The sequence below is a fragment of the Apus apus genome, chromosome Z (assembly GCF_020740795.1).
Source record: "Apus apus isolate bApuApu2 chromosome Z, bApuApu2.pri.cur, whole genome shotgun sequence".
Classification (NCBI taxonomy): Eukaryota; Metazoa; Chordata; class Aves; order Apodiformes; family Apodidae; genus Apus; species Apus apus.
In genome coordinates this window covers 25,868,049-25,885,122 of record NC_067312.1, presented here as the reverse complement: position 1 = coordinate 25,885,122, position 17,074 = coordinate 25,868,049, and the positions used below count along the sequence as shown (strand labels likewise).

Here is a 17,074-nt window from a genome sequence, read left to right as displayed (position 1 = left end):
GAATGCCTTGAGTCTCCAGTGATGTACTAATCTGACTAATCATCCTTTTCAAAATATTGAGCTTTTTAAAGCCCACATGAAAAAATTTAATTCTTGCTGTAAGCATGTGGAAACTAAACCTTACAACCAGACCAGCTACTTAGCAGTGTAGCTTTTTTCAAGCTGCCTTCAAGCTTGGCTGTGGTAATGGGTTTTTGGCATAGGCATGTGGAGACTGGATGGCCTATAAGGGAGAGAAATGACTTACAGTTGGTGTTCTGCCTCTTCAGGAGCCATCAGTCTGAGTGCTTCCTTAGGCTTGCAGCTTTTTCAGAAACATAGATTGAGGCTTATTAGTAAAGAGTTTTAAGGTCAACTGGGTAGTTCATGGAAAGGTGCTAGAGTTTTAAAGGTGTTCTCTGAGCACCTGGATCTTGGAGAAACCTGTTGTGCCTTGAGGTGACCAGCAAAGTATGCAAAGACAAACACAATTTTCTTAAGAACCTGCATGAAGTATTGCTGGAGACAGTGAGACTGGCAGTTAAACGTAGGTGGAAGTAGTTTCTCAATAGGCTGATTGATAAATCAGAATTCAAGTTTGTAGTTGTAGATGGAAGCTAAAAGAAATTATTTGCAGTTGGATTTCCATGTACTACTTTCAACTCCATTACTTTGCCTCCTTGTTCTAAATATACATAACATTATACTGAAGTTAAGATAAAAAATGAACCATGTTAATTTTCTACACAAGCTTAAAAAACCCTACCAGAAAAGTGATGGTCATGCTCTGGTGTCATTATTGCAATAAGATAACGTTGGAACTATTTCATGTCTTTTAACATAGTTCCTCTACTGAAGTCTCATTTGATGGTACTGCAGAAAGCCTGAGGTTTAAAAGTAGAGTAAAGGATGTGTGTACCTGTAAACAGAAACTAATGTTAAACATTCTGGCAGTGGGTGTGGTTATGTGCTGGATGCCAAGCTGTTTTACATCTGTATGGTGAAATGAGACTTTTTCTGAACTTTGTGGGGATTCAAGTATCTTGAGACATGTCTGAGGAGTCTTACAGCCTTCTGCCAGTGTTGGCATTTTGTAGTCTGTGAAATCAAGCAGTTTTGACACTTGGCTCCAGGAACATGAGCTGTGGTTGCTGTTGCATCACTGTCCCCTTTAAGATTGTCCTAAGATCCATGTATTGTAACAGTGCTCAGTCTCTGTAAATGGATGTGGTTGGACTTGTAGCAGACTTAAGACTGAAATAAGACCTTTTTCAAGGACATGGGTGGAGGAGGATCTGGGAAAGTGGATGCACAGGAATGAGGCTCTATAAGGAAGCTCGAGAGACTGGTTTAACAAACATTTTTAATTTTACATCGGGATGTCTTTTTACTGGAGTTCTGTTGTCAACATTCTCATGCTAATGGTGTTTGTTTTCCCTGTTTGCACAGTGTCTGGCAGTGAGATCCGGTCCCGAACAGTAGCCCTGTAGATCCTGTGTGACACACAGTTTGTGAGAGTGGATAATGTCTGTCTGCTGGCCAGAAGATGTGTCTATGTTTCTGTATGAAAATCTAAGCATGAATCCTTTGATAATGTAATAACCAGATTAGGAGAGATACAGCCATTTTTAGGGGAGGGGGGGTAGTTCAATGTTGGAAAGATGTTAAGAAAGCCACATTGAAGAGCCTGATAATTAAAGTATTAGCTACTGTCTCAAGTAAATCTGCCCTCCAAGTTCAGGCAATGGTAGGTTCTTCAGTTCTTGCAGTGTCTGCCTTTGTTTAGAGCCTTTCTTTGGAGCAAATGTTCAGGGAATGGACTGCATTACCTTAACTGGAGCAAACAGAAACTGATTTTATTGTTGTGGGGCATGTGCTGGCAGTTTGTAACTCTGGTCTTGGACAGAGGAATTCTATAGAAAGCTGTTTTGATCAGAGCCTTAATTTTTTCATGCAAAGAGAAATTTTTCCAGCATAACAATAGATATGTAGGTACTAAATACCTTAATAGCAGATCACCTGCAATAGATGCTTGATGCTGTAAAGCCATTTTTTTCATAGCTAACTGAATGATTTCTATTCACATAGTTAAAATTGGCATTGTTTCTTCTGCATATTTAATAAACTGTTGTTGCATTAGATACCTGCAAGTCTATTTGAGTAGTGGAGGCCTGAGAAGGAACTCCTTCTGCCTCTGTGTCTTTGAGTGGTGTTTTTCTGATATCTGGGCATGTAATCCTGTCCATGTATTTTCCAGCTACCTGGCAGTGCTGTAAGCTCCTCCCACTGCAGTAGCAACAGCTGAATTGTGACCTAGGGGTGACTATGGACTATGGAGCTAAAATGCCCTGGCAAGCATACATACGGTGCTTTTATTTCAGAAAGCAGTGAATGTACAAATTTTTCTAGGAATAGAAAGATGGCCCTAAATGTGTTGGCCTCTATCACGCTAGGACAAAATAGCTACATGTTCTTTTAACGTAATGTTTTAAGTCACCTTGACTATCTAAAGTGCAGCTAGATTTTTTTATTGAAACTGCAGCACTGAAGCATGATGGGAGGTGCTTCATATTTGCAGCTCATCCTTATGGTACAGTCAGACATAAATGGGATGCTGCCAGGAGCCTGTTGTACCAGGTTCGTCTTTCACTGGCACTGGCTATGCCCAGCAAAGTGTCAGGAAATTTTTGTGCAAGAGGGGCTTGGCTTTTGGTTTTGTTTTCAGCTGTTACAGCATGGCTCACCTAAATGTTTTTCACCATGCTAATACTGGACTTGTGAGGATGGGCTCAGGTGCAGAAGGCAGGAAGGTATGAGGGGAAGCTACACAGAATTTGCAAAGTTTCTCACCAGCAGACTGGAGCACTGCTTTACCTTGCCCCCTGCATAGCCAGGATGTTGCAGAGCTGGCACTACTGAACATGGTGGTTGGCTAATGTTTAATTCAAATACTCTGGTGAAAAACTTTTATTCCAGCATTTTACAATATTTCCTAATGTATCACCTCCCCCTCGATCCTGACTTTACAAATTCTTTTCTGTCACTGTAAGAGGATCTTGTTCTGCCATCCTCTCTAATGCCCTGTGTATTGAGCATCCCTGTTGCAGTGCCAAAAGAGCTCTCCTCCTTGCTTATGTCTCACTTTCCATGGGGAAAAGTCTCTGGTGGCAGGAAACTGAGAGGGATTGGCCCTGGGAAATAAAAGCCTCTGTTCCTTTTCTTTGCCTTCTTCAGTATAACAAGTCATTTGGTATGTCTGTAGGAAACACCTTATCAAAGAGTCTGCCTGCTAGAAGCAGCTGCATGCTGTTCTTGAACTACTGCAGATGGTCATATGTCTGAGTGCAAATGAATGACCAGGAAGCCTTAAATGCTGCTGTAGGTTTTCCAGGGTTTCTTTCCAGCCCCCCTTTTTTTAAGGTAACAAAAATGTTTGTTTGGGGAATTGTTATCCCTGAGTAACTTAGAATTCTGCCTTGTAAAGTGTTGCATAAATTTGCATTAATAAATTTAAACAGGTTACTTTTCCTTGGATGCTCTTTGATTATGTATTATAGAAGTTTCAAGTTAGCTTCACTTAAAAATACAATCCATGGAGCCATGTGTTCATTTGAGAACTATTGCAAATGTAAAACACCTCTTATTTAATGTCATCTCAAGTGTAAACATACTAATGGGAGAGATCCGGTAAGACCTCTGATGTAGATAATGCCTCTGACCCAGGGTCCTCCAAAAATCTATGCAGTTCTGGTGATAAGAGGGTTAACTCTGAACTTGGACAACATTTACACAACCGGTACTTGTTCTTAAAATTCTTGTGTAAATTTAGCATATTTTACGTGAACCTGATGTTTTAAATCTCTTTCCAGACACTATTCATAAGTCTGTGGCTACAGTGGCTCTTGCACACCTGAGCTGATAGCTAGTTTCAGTAATTATATTGCAGATTCAGAAGTGGTGGCCCTATTTCTGAAACGGTACTCAAATCTAGAAGATTGAAATGCTTTTTTGTTGTCTACTAATGCTGAGTCAGACTTGATAAATGCTTCTTGTGCTATGTTGACTGTAGGTGTGTGCTGCTTCTTGGGTTGCTTTGGCAGCCCTGTGGTCAGCAGCTGACAGAGCTCCAAGCATTTGCCAACAGCTGGAGTGGCTGTTTTGGATTAGGGTGCATCAGAAAGTTTTTGCAATCCATAATAATCCACTAGTCCTAGCTACTTCCTCGCCTGTTCTTTGGCTTCTTTGGTGATAGTGGTACCCAGGATGGCTATTTTGGACAAAGATGAGGGTGAATATAAGTCAAATATGTCAGCTGATGGAGGATGCTTGAGTCTCTCAATTTATGAACACTCCCTGGTATACAGACTTCATTTTTTGGTGAGAAATATGTGGAATGAGAATATGTAGGAAGTTGCTACTAGTGACTCTATTTCCATTGAATCAGTTGTGGGAAGACTTTGCTTCAACATTTATTACATCGTACTGAGGGCCAGAATAAATCTGTTCTTGTGTTTGTTCAAAATCAGCTGTGGCAATTTAAGTTTTAATACTTCTCACTGTTTCATGCAGTGTTTCATGCACTCGCTTCCTTTGATGTTTTTTCCTGAAGCAATCTCTAATGATGGAACCTGGTGTCTTGGCATGCATGCTTTGCATGGTTGACAAGGCAGCACAATCTAAAATGAGTTGAAATTGAGAGCTTTTAGGCTACTTACAGAGGCATTTTTATTAGTTCTTGTCAGTAGTCCAGATACACTCTTAACATTCCCTCTTCCAGGCAAAGTTTGATATTTTTCCTCTCAATTCCAAACCAAAAGTCACACAATTGTTAAATCAAATAATAATTTATTTTAGATGCCTGTTTTGTTTTTTTTTACTTCTATGTAGTGTGCATGTGACATGTTCTCTGGTTTGTGTCAGCTGCAAAATTTTGTGGATGTCTGGATCTATCTTGGCCTTTCTAGTGGGCTGCATGTCATCAGGTTAAGCCCAGCCCTGCTTACTCTGCCCTACAGCATGCTTTATCACAGCACTCTTTCCCCCTTTGAGTGGAGCACTATCAAGAAGCTACTAATACAGCAGAAACGTGTTTATTTTTTCATCAATCTTCCCAGTCTTCTGACTACTGCTTTCCCTGTTTGGCAGAAAGGCTGAGTTGTCTGTCTTCAAATCATGCTCGCTTGTGTGGTGTGCCTGGACTGATCATAGAACCATAGAATCACTTAGGTTGGAAAAGACCTGTAAGATCGAGTCCAACCGTTAACCCTACTCTGCCAAGTCCAGCATTAAGCCATATTCTCAAGTGCCACATCTAGACAACTTTAAAACACAACCAGGGAGGGTGACTCAACCCCCTCCTTGGGCACCATGTTCCATGGATGCACACACAGGATGCTTGAAGTTGTGGAAAGCTGTATGTAGGGCTCTAATTAAAGACTGAAGCCTTTGCCAAAATGAGTTATAGTAGACTAGACTTAAAGGACCCAAGTCTTCAAAGTATTTTCCTCTGCAGCTCAGTCCTGGGGCCACCTCTGTCCTGTTGGTTGTCATTGCTGTTTTTAAGTGTCTGTAACCACTTATTTGATGTGATATCACTGTTGCTTTGAAGCCAGTATATGCTGGAGGGGAAAGAGTGTGGTCAGTCTTATCAGAAGCTGGTGCTGCAAGAGGCTACTCCCAATGTTAGCACTGGCAGTGTTGGCACTCCCTGTGCTTTGCCTTCTCAGTGCTCAGATTTTCAGCCCAGAAGCAGCTGCTTTGGCCTTATCAGGAAAGAAGCCTGGTTTTCTACCTGTGAGCTGCTGGTACTGTATCTCGCTACACAGGATCTGGGTTTTCCCCTTTTCAGTGTCTGCAAGTTACTTGGTTTCACCTCTTACCCTTTTAACTCGTTATTGGAGGGTTTCCTAAGCAAAACAACTATTACAATCCCACAAAATCTCAGCACCTTCATCCACCCTCTGAATCAGTCTTTGCAAATAATTTTAATGAGGGATTTGAGACTGGCCAGGGCTGCTCAATATGGGATATCCTTATTGAGGTTGGGTGGGACCTGTGGATCCAGGTCTAGATTGTAAAGCATTAGTGTTATTCAGGTAAACGCCTAGACAGATTCTTATCAAATGGGTTGTGTGGTTTTCTTATTCCTACATGCAGACAAGCTGTCATTTTTGCTGCTTTGCTTATGGCTGTGGTGAGTTGAGTTTGGAGGACAGAAGTAAATGGTTTTTTAGTGAGCTAAGAGGAGCAGGGCATGGGAAGTGTGCCATAGGGCATGAAGGCTTGTGGTATCAGCTCTCTCATCCTGTCTAATAGAGCCATAGCCCTAGACAGTCAGCTGGGCTCCTCTGGTGGCACTTGTCATCACCCTTCAGGCTTTCATAGCTAAGAGAGTTACGATGTTTGAAAAGTGGCCCTGGAGCTCAGTGTTGCAAGTAATGAAGTGATACATTTAATTTCAGCATGGTGGCTCATCAGTCCTTGCAAGAACCCTCTGCAGCAGAGGAGCTGGGTCAGGGAGTGGGAGCAGCATGTTCTGGCTGTGCTGATGGCAGCGTGGGCAAGAGCCGCAGTAGAGCAGCCTCCCTAGCCCGTTTACCAGGCTGAGCACTTTTCTACCTGCATCTCATGTTTGCTTCCAAACTAATGTTTTGGTTCATAGCAAGTGATGACCTGATTACAGTATCTGAAAGCTCATTTTAGAGTGAGTCACGCTTATTGGACCTATCAGACTTAAAAAGGACTCTGAGTGAGACATGTATTTGTTTTATTAGTGTATGAAGCTTCTGGGTAATTAGGAAAAGCCATCTTAAAAGCAAAGGAAGATGAGAGATACCAATGCTCATGATGAATAAAACTGAAACTACAAAGCTTTAAGCAGCTATGATACGATAACAAATGTGTGGCAGCATAAGTCCAAAACATGGGCCAGTAGTATAATTTCTTTTGTGTTCTTCATAAGATGCATATGGCATCACTTCTGTGTTGGCTTTTTTAAGGTACAGCCTTCAGTGGATGCATGTGCTTGCAAAGGCTAGCTTCTTCATTACACTGTCTCTTACTCGAGTTGCCTGTATCGGCTACCAGAAGGTGTTTAACCACTGCCTGAGGCAGCTGTGTCAGGGGACTGCTGAAAACTCTGTTAGTGGAATGCATAATTTGTGTAGCAGTCGAACTAACAAACTATCTCAGTGTATTTGCGGATGGGAGGGGCCAGTGTTTTTTCACTGACTCTGTCTTGATGTTCTCAGCTAACTGATTAGCGGGCTGCAGCAGAAGCAGTTGGCCCAGCCCTACATCTCCGTCCCCTCCCTTGCCCCTATTCCAGCATGCCTGCAAGGTGCACTGCAGACAAGAGACCTGATCTTCCTAAAAGCCGGTATCTTCGTAGCTGTCACTCTTTAGCGAGGGCTGCCCCTTGTTTTGGTTCTCTGATACAGGTACAGGGTTGTCGGCTCTCACACGAAGTGACAGGAGTGCATGGCTGAGAAACGCAAGGGAGGGCAGAGCCAGCTCTTCTGGCAGCCACTAGCACAAATAGGGAGTCATTTTTGTAACTGTTTTATGCCGAAGGTTTTTCCAAAAGCCTCACATGGTGTGATTGAAGTTCACCCAGAAGTCAGCCCTACTGTATGGTTGTTGAGGTTCAGTATTAGAAACTTTTGGAAGAATTGTGGATTTGCTCACTGAGGCTTTCTGTGCCCTACAAAGAGAGGGAGACTGGTCATGAGGGACTAGTTTTTAGTAATCAGGGTCTTTTGCAGCTGGAGATGTGGACAGAGTCATCCTTCACACTGGGAAAGTGCTTTTATGGGAGGTGATGTGGCAATAAGTAGGGGTGTGAAAAGTGTGACTTACTCGTCTGATTACAGCTCTTATCACCCCATCAGTGCGAGGCAGCTTGGTCTGTTGCAGTTTCACAGGTTCCTGAAGCTGCAGCTGTTTCCCGATTTGCCCTTGAGACATGTTTGCAGTGTGTTGTCTTCGTCTTTACTGCTGAGGCCCTGCTTAGCACCAGGCTGCTCCATCCACTGACTTGATTTGACCTTCCCCTTGGGAGTCCTCAGACCTCTGAGGATGTGTAAACTGAAACTCTGATAGCTCGGAGTCAGCCCCACGTGTTTGAGTGCTCCATCCTGCCCCCAAACTGAGCCCATAGACAGAGCAATGCATGGTTTTGAACAAGTGAAACTTGAGGAATTCACTCTGTGGAGAGCAGCATCATCTCACTGATCTAAATAAATTCGTGCACCATGCTAGAAAAGGCCTCTTTTGAGGCAGAGGCATGACTATTTTAATTTATCTTCTCTAGTACTGGGTTCTCAGTAAAACTACTGTAAGAATCACCCCTGACTCATGTGTAACTTGATATGGGTTTCTGTTTGCAGCTATTGTGGACGATGAAAGGCTTTCAGCAGAGGAGATGGATGAAAGGAGGCGGCAGAACATTGCTTATGAGTATCTGTGCCACTTAGAAGAAGCAAAAAGGTAAGTAAATGAAACCATACTTAAACCTGGCCTTTAAATGCAGGAGGACTTAAAGCAATCTGGTGTAGTGGAAGATGTCCCTGCCCATGGCAGAGGATTTGGAACTAGGTAATCTTTCAGGTCTCTTCCAAAACAAAGCATTCTATGATAAATTCAGGCCTTTGGAGTTCTTTAGCACTAACATTTAATTAAAACTTTTTTAATTACTTGTATTAAATTAATGTTGGAATTTTATAGCATTCAGTATGAGAAACTAATGCCCAGTGTGAAAAGTTTAATTCAAAGAAGGTTTAAGAAACAGTCAAGACAATCTCCTCAGAGTTACTGTGGTCACCATCTTAAAAGACAGTAGGGGCTGGATGCTAAACCTAAGGCTATGGTTTTGTGAGAAGCTGTCTGGCTTATATGACTAGCTGGAGAAACTGTTATCTTCCTGGCTGCATGACCATGCTCCCTTCTTGGTACTAGTGCTTGTGGACCAACAGAGGTTGCTAAGATAGCAGGAAATCAACTGAGCTCTTACTGGGTTAATGATCCATGTAATCTCAATGTTCAGTGGTAAGTGCAGGCAGAGCAATAAGATAACCTGGACTCTGCTCTTCCTTTAGATCTTCTAATCCACCAGTCAGGAGTGCTCATCTCTTGAAGCAACAGCCTGTGATGAAGCACAGATCTGCAAGTGCACAAGGCTTTTATCACTTTTGTGCAAATGTACTGTGCTATGTACACTTCATTGCCAAACCAAATATTCAACAACCTTTTCATTATTACTGAGCAAGGAAAAAAGGTGCAATATCATTTTGATTTTTGAGTAGTATGAAGTACTGCTAGTATAATATGTAAAAGCATATTTTACATTCAAAGATGCCTATTGTACTCAATTGATTGCCCAGGGCATCACTGGCTAGGTGTCTTACTTCTGCTCTGCGTTTGCTGACAATGGTGTTTTTAGTCCTAAATTTTAGTTGGATGAATTTCCTAGGAGAATTTCACAAAAAAGAAAATTTTAATTCTGACAGTCAGTAGTGCAAGCTGGGAAACCTCGGTGTAATGACAAACTGTAAGATCTTCAGAATGGAGTAATCCAGTGTACCTCAGTCAGGAATCAACTGTAAAGCAGTGACCTGGGCTTTGTTTCTGCACTGTTACCCTCATTGCTGCCTGGCACTGATGGTTACCCATTTTGCAGTCCTGGGGCAGCTGGCTGCCAATGGTTTTATCCTAGGGACATTATAAAAATCAGCCATTCTTACTTCCTGTTCAATATGCTGTCCCATTTGCTGTAGCAAACATGGTCTCCTTTGCCCTTTCTTCCTCTTTCCACTGCAGAGTGGTTCCCTGTTTACGTGTTTAAGATGGCAAGTGTCTTGTTGCTGCCAGAGAGGACTGTCCTGCTCCACACATTCCTGTTGCCTCCATTGTGGAGTTGCAAGAGCTTGTCCTTGGTCAGCTGAGTCAGCTCCCCACGCTGGCAGGAAATTCATAGCTTTTTTGCTGAGTTAGTTTTCTAGTGGTTTAGTGAGCTGACTGGTCTGATCAAGGGGTCAGAGGACAATCAGCCCTGGCAAGAGGCAGGGGATGGGGTGCAGCAACACACTTGGCAAAGGGGGGAGAGTAGATCTCCACCTCACTTGTTGAGAAGTTAGAACAGCTCCTCCAAATCATGAAGCTTCAGTGAGTCAAGCTTTGATTTTACTCTCCTCCTTGATATTTGCAACTCACCTGCCTGCTGGCTTCTAGCAAGATAGGAATAATTATTGGTCTCCAAATCCAGCCTTTTCTATTGCTGTTATTAGTTTATCTTCCTGGCTTTTTTACCCTCTCCCTTTCCAGGGCAACTTGCTACTTTAAACTCAAGGCCTCTAGTTCATTTGAAGCATCTGCCTTGATATTTCATAAGGATATGTGAAGTTATTTTTATAACTAATTACTTAAATTAGCATAAGTTTTGAGTAACCCCTCCTCTTCCATGTATTTATTTGCATATGGGTTCATGCCATTAGCATTTTCCTAGAAGAAAACACTCCTTTAGCTGCTCAAGCAGGTGATGGCACTTTGCAGCTGGAACCATGACTGTTAGGTGCTTGGAAGCATTTCTGGGTCTCTATTTGGAAAACTGGAATTTGCTTGTAATGTGCATGGCCATTGCTTGCTATTGCATTGCAGTGTAAGGAAGCTGGTGCTTCCCTCTCCAAGGGATTGTGTTGTCAGGTGATGTGGCAGCCTGGTGCTGGGCAGTGTCCCCCTCCTGTGCCTCAGCATCTGGCCCCAGAACTCACTAGGGAGGAAGGGGTGGGGCGGGTGGTGGTGGTTAGTGTTCTGGGTGTGCTCTCAGCTGGGCAAAGCGGCTGTGGGGGAAAAGAGGGTGAAGGAAACTTCTCTCTTGACAAAATGTTGCACCATCAGACTTTGCCCTGAGACAGACTTGCTGATGTGAAAACAACATGGCAACAAATGCTCAGAAATCTTGCAGAAGCAAGCAGAAATACCTGGGTCTCATCGCTGCTGAGCTGGGATGGATCAGCTTTTGCTGCTGCTGAGTTGAGGGGCCCCAGCTGGGTGCTTGCTCCTGCTCCACAGCACCAGAGCAGCCCCTGGGGAATGAGCAGAGCCCTTCCCAGCTGTTTGCTGTGGCAGTGGGTTGCTGGAGGCAGGATGGTGCCCTCAGTGCCTGCTTACTCCCAGCTGTGCCCTCCTGGGCAAAACCTGACAGTGGGAACTGCGTCTCTGATGTATCTGATTTCTGTTTACAGTTGCAAGGTTCCCTGTTTCTATAAAACTGGAATGAACAGAGAAGGTTTTTTTAGGATTCAGGACAGTATGGATAGCAATGAAAGCAAGAACACTAAATGGGTGAAGCAAGGAGTTTTTCCATTCAGTTGGCAGCTGCTGGAATGACAACAAATAGGTTAATCAGCAGTGTGCAAATGCAATGTGCTTTGGCCAATATTGAAGAGTATATGAATACTGAAATAAGCAATAAATAGCAAAAGCTTGGGGCAGACTATGGCTTGGACAGTAGTATGCCAGGAGTTGTTTTGTTCTCACCGTATTTGTAATCAAAATACAAATTTATAGGAGCTCTGCATTTTGAAATTCCAGAGTTAATTAGACTGCTGAAGAATGTGTACTTTCAGCTGTTTTCAGATCACTGTTTGCACACTCACTTCCTGTAGCTAAACTTTAATAAAAACTTTCCAAGTTTAACATGGAAGAAGAATCCTGTCACTGCTAGCTGATGGTTCTTCAAATACTTTCTGAGCTAGGTACAGTATCTGCTCTATGTATATAGCGTAGGAAATTGTTTTTAAACACAATGAACAGGCTTGTAATGTCTGCAGAGATGACTAGTGTTTGAATAGGCTGTTATATTTGATATAGGAGAAAAAACCATTTTGTTCCCTTAGGTTGCTGGCCCTTTCCCCCCAAAGTCACAGATTTTGATTGCTCATGTGTGTTGTTTGATTTATTGTTTTTGTCTTTAGGGCAAGTTTACTGCATACTAAAAAGTATAGGAAAAAATGGTAGTATCCAGGGTCCTTGAACTCCTGAGAATAAAGTTGAGGATAAGCAATTTCGAGAAATTATTTTCTCACTTCAAGAAATGTAGCCATGGGTGCCTCTAATAGAAGCTGTCCAGACATTATACCAATACATTTCCAGTACCACTTGAGAAATTCTTCTGTTACATAACAAATGCTTAAGAAGAGCATGAACAGATGTGTCACGAGCCCTAATGTTTTACTGAATTAGGTTAATTTTAATAGGTAAAATTTACCACAACATCCTCCTTTACAAAGATCACCTTCAGAATACCAAGGACATTATATTATGCCCTGAGTTTGGCTTTTGCTGTTGCCAGTCTCTGCAGATGTGCAATTACCACTTTGTAAATGAGGGATTATAAACCATGATTGAAGCTTTGGCATATAATTGAGATTGTAGTAAATCTATTGTGGCTGGCTAGAGTTATAATAATCCATAATTAAGCAGACACTGCTTCTCTTGGCTTCTTGGAAATTATACCTTGTTATGCCAAACTTGTATTTGAACTATGGGAGGCCTCATTTTACAACCTTGTCCCTCTCTGCATGATAGAGAATACATTTTGTTTCTCAAAGTATATGCTGCAGTTTCAGAACTGCCAGCACTGGTCTTATTTCTTTTTACATTTCCTTCTCAAGCCATGCAATGGGACAAAAACTTCTGTGAAAGCTTTAGCTTCCATGCTAGAGCAATATACAGTCAAGGAAAACTGTCCTGAAAATGTCTTTTGAGAAGTATTTTTTTATTCTGAAAGTGTAAATCCTCATTCTTTTCCAATTTATTTATGATAGAATATCAAATTACGCATTTTAGGTTGCAAATCTGCCTCCTTCATTGTAGTGCTTTTTGTTAAATTGGTTTGCAATGGGTAGTTGCAGTATTGCCACTGAGGCCACAGTTGGAAGCTTCTGTCTAAAAATTTACTTGCAGCTTAACATGCCAAAAATGTCAAATACTGAAGTACCTAATTTGCTTTGGTTTGTAGTACCATAGCACACTACAAAGCTCTAGTTGCTCCAGCTGTCATTACTGTGGGACCATGGAGGGTTACTTTGGAGTCCACCTTGTTCCTCAGGACGTACTGGGGTCCTATGAATGCTTGGTACTACAAGAGAATTCTGCCAGGCTTCCTGCTGTTGTTTTTCATGTGCAAAGTTGTAGCAACTGTGCAGCCCTGGCAGCTCATGAGTGAATTAAAGCTACTCAAATTCTCTATTTTTAGTCCTTTTCTTTCAGACTACAGCAAATCTTTAAAGCACTGTGGTTAGAGGTAAGTGCATATAATTGTAATATATATCTGCACAACTAGCTGACTACAGGCAGAAAATCTTAAGGTACTTCTTGGTAACCTGTTTTGTATGGGTTTGTCAGAAAAATTGTTCTTCTGGGAGTGGTGATCTATTGACACATGGTAGTTTATGAACTTTGGCATGTCTCTGCCTCTGCCTGCTTTAAGCTTAACAAAGCACCAGTGAACGTGGCTGGCAGCAGCTCTGTAGAGGCCAAATGTTTGAAATTAAGGTTCTTCATGAGATGAAATTCTTGAAAGAACACTACTTAGCTGGGATATACTCGTCCCTGAAGCAGCTCAGTCTGCACAGAAATATTAATCAAAGTATACTTGCTGTTATGTGCTTTGATCCTCAAGGGTACTTACCTAGCAGACAGGCTGCCAGCAATTGAATTGTTCCACATAGTTACACAGTTGTGCAGGTATGTCAGAGTTCTCATACGCAAGTGTCAGTGATATCAATCAATAATACAGTAATATTTGCATATGAAAAGTCTTACTATTAAGATCTAAAGGAGAGAAACCTTTGTGCTAGTTTCTGTACAGGGTGCATTGACCTGCTTGATGGGATGTTGAGGTAATTCATGCACATGTTACGGGTCATTGCTCAGCGTGTATAGCTGTGGAATAATGCTGCTGAGTAATGATGGATGTTACTTCTGTTTTTTTGGAGACTAAACCATATGGCACGTATCCCATAGCATGCTCTGAAGCTGATAGTACAGTCACTTCTGGGCTGGTTCTCTTTCCCAAAGCTTTTCATCTTTCTTTTAGTCACCATGCTTTTGTAAAGGAATTATGATTCTTTTGGTAATAGGAGAGTGACAAATCTGAAGCTAGGTCATGCTTTGCTGCCCTTGTATTGCTGTAGTTTCTAAGTTAAACTTCACCAGGAGAGCACATGGCATTTTCATTTCTCTGTCACTTTCCTCTTTGCATGTTTGACTTTATATGCCACCCATAAGACTAGCTGCTTCTCAGATCAAATGGATGGCTTCATTCTGCAAGCAGAATAGCTTCTAGTTAATATTAGGTGTAACCTCAGGTGACCTTACTAGGCTATCAGTAGTAGCTGAGTCATTTTGGTATCCTGTGGAGCACACCAAGAAGTAGGGAAGCAGGCTACCAGGGGAGGTTGGCAGGAATTCTTGCACATCACCAACCAGAACTTCCACATCTGAAAGTACAGTAAAGGACAGCTTGACGTTGTGTTGTGCAGGGAGGAACACAGCTATGGATATTGGAGGTAGCAGAGAGACTTGAGGTTTGCACCTTAAGGGACTCATATGAAGTTGCAGTTGGGAAGAAACTGACAGTAACTGTGGGATGGAAGGGCATTTTATCCTTTGCTTAGAGTTGGAGTGCTTAACTGTTCTTAACCACTGGGTAGGTCCTTCTGCACTGTTTGGACTCTGCTCAGTAAGTCAGGTTGTAGAGCCTATTAATCTGAGAGCAGCCAAGGCTTTAACTTCCCTGTGTGTTAATGATGGAATAAATCATGGCATGTTTGCCAGGGCACCTGTCCTGTGTGCCCATGCCACCCAGATGGGACTGAGGGCTGTGATGGTTGTCTGCTGCAGTGCTGGTGTAGCTGACCAGTCAGTGGTGCATTGTGCCTGGCACAAATGTTGTTCATAACTCTAGTGTAGCGTTAAAAAAGCTTTATGTGGTCTTGTTTCTTTGCTTTGAACTGGAGGAGGAAATTGCCTGGGCTTAGGGAATCTGCCTTTTAACAGCTTCCTTGCAACAGGAGTGTACTTTTCACATGCTGAGATCCTCCTTTCCCAACTGCCATGTCCTGGAGAGATGTTGATCTTAGGAAGAAGTGTTTATTCAGGTTTTTTCAGAAACTGCTGTGTAGAGATATGAATGGGTCTTCATAGATCAGAAGAGATGAGGAAGCAACTTGGTGCCCTTTGTAGCACTACTTGGTGTAGACCACTGCTGATAGTGAGGAGCCCACAGGTATGTGCTGGTGGGATCTCGGTGTATTGGAAACAAGAAATTGAGTGTTCACAAGATACATGCTTCCAGAGCAGGTGGCTTTTCCTTTAGCTCTATGTATGCTAGAAATTGAGGTCCCTACAACTTGCTTAGCTAATTCTTTGGGACTGAAGATCCTAACATTGGTCCAGTAATTGTTGAAATTTACAAAAGAACCAATGTACCACTATACCTCCAGTTCTGGGTTGGGAAAACAATGCAGGAGTGGAAACATCAGTGCTGACTGAATGTGTAGGTATGACCTTGCCCCTGGCTTTTGCCTTCCAGCTACTGCAGGCAAGCACTTTATGGGATAAGGCTGAGGGATGTAAGTCTGGGTTCCCTTAAGATCACTTTTGGTGCAGAATTCTCAACAATTCACTGACTGGAGAGGAATCCCTGTGACAGTTTGTACCTCCTGTCTTTAGGTATGGAGTAATGCTAGAAAGGGCTTTGGTTATTGATGTTGCTCACTACAGACCATGTAAATCCTTCATTAGTAGATACAGCTATTGCATAACCCAGTGTTCCCTACCATGGGATGTGTAGCAGTTGAAAGAGTTAGTTGCTGGCAGGACTTGGGAAGATGCTGTTTAAAGCAAGATGTGTTCAGACTGATAACCAAGCTGGTTAAGCAGCCAGGGTTGTGTGGCTCAGTTTGTGTACTGTATGGTACTTTTATTGCTGCTGGTCTCAGTGGTTCATGTGCTTTAAGAAAGATGGCTTTCTACTTGCCTGCATTTAAATTCAAGGAGCTATTAAGACGTGGGGTATAGCAATGTCCTGGTGTTGCTAAGAGCATGTATGCGACTTGCAGAAGCTCAGATGTTTGTAGAGACCACTTCTTCCTAATGCTCTGCAGCCACTGTTTTGAAGATGATAGCATGACAGCCTCCATAATTGCTTTTGCTTGTTTTGTTGATAGATGTAGATATAGGTGTGTGCAGACTTTTGTATGGGGTCAAGCAAAACCATCATTCTCTCCACCTCACTAGATTAAGGGCTGTGAAAATGGTTCTTGGTGCTTCACTATTTCTTGTTTTCCAGGTGCCCATGTTTCTTCCAATCGCTTATACACTTTCTGTTAGTGCACAGGAAGAGACATTTCAGGGTAATCCTTCAATCTCAGATTTAATGTTGACAGAGAAAAGGTTCTTTAAACCAAGCCATTCTTTGGAAAGTTTAAGTGATGTTTCTGTTTTCCAACAGAGTTCAGGAACCAGTATGCATTCTTGAGTTAGTATAACTTAAACTAACTCAGTCACATTTGCAAAGGAATGTTTTATTTAAAACCCAAACAAAAAATATTCCTTGCCAAGGTTTTAATTTTGCAGTTCTGAATCTCATCAGGTGGTCAGAGGACATCTTGGGTACCAGTGCATGTGTAGATGAGAAAACAATCCACAGAGTTACCTGTTTCTGTTTGTAAAAAGAGAAATGGTAGCCCAAAATATCCTTCCTGTAATTTCCCACAGTGTATGTATTCAGAATTAGCCTTGTGTTAAGTTTAAAATAAAGAGGTGAGGTAGTGGTTTGTTTCTGCAGTGGCAGCAGGACGTGGCCTTGAACAGTTAATGAATTCCACTGTTTCTGCTGCAGGATAGCATAATCCCTGACAACTAAGGCCTGAAATTGATTTCAGAAGTAGAGACTAAGAGCCATGAATGAGTTTTGTGCCTGATAAATTGGAGTCTGGGAGCAGGGCTGTGAATGAATCCTCTCAAGTGAATGAATGGAGCTGCTCTAAAGCTTGACGTGGTAGGAAGGTTTGCATGGCTTCCAGTGACT

At 42.3% G+C, this 17,074-nt stretch overlaps 1 protein-coding gene across 4 annotated transcripts in view; it reads left to right on the top strand.

Moving 5' to 3' along the window:
* Positions 1-17,074, top strand: part of IQGAP2 (IQ motif containing GTPase activating protein 2) — a 124,116-nt gene that overhangs the window by 12,968 nt on the left and 94,074 nt on the right. For all 4 annotated transcript variants that reach the window (XM_051642038.1, XM_051642041.1, XM_051642039.1 and 1 more), the window contains exon 2: positions 8,367-8,466. In XM_051642038.1, the coding sequence (XP_051497998.1) occupies positions 8,367-8,466 (100 nt within the window). The remainder of the gene's footprint in view (positions 1-8,366; positions 8,467-17,074) is intronic.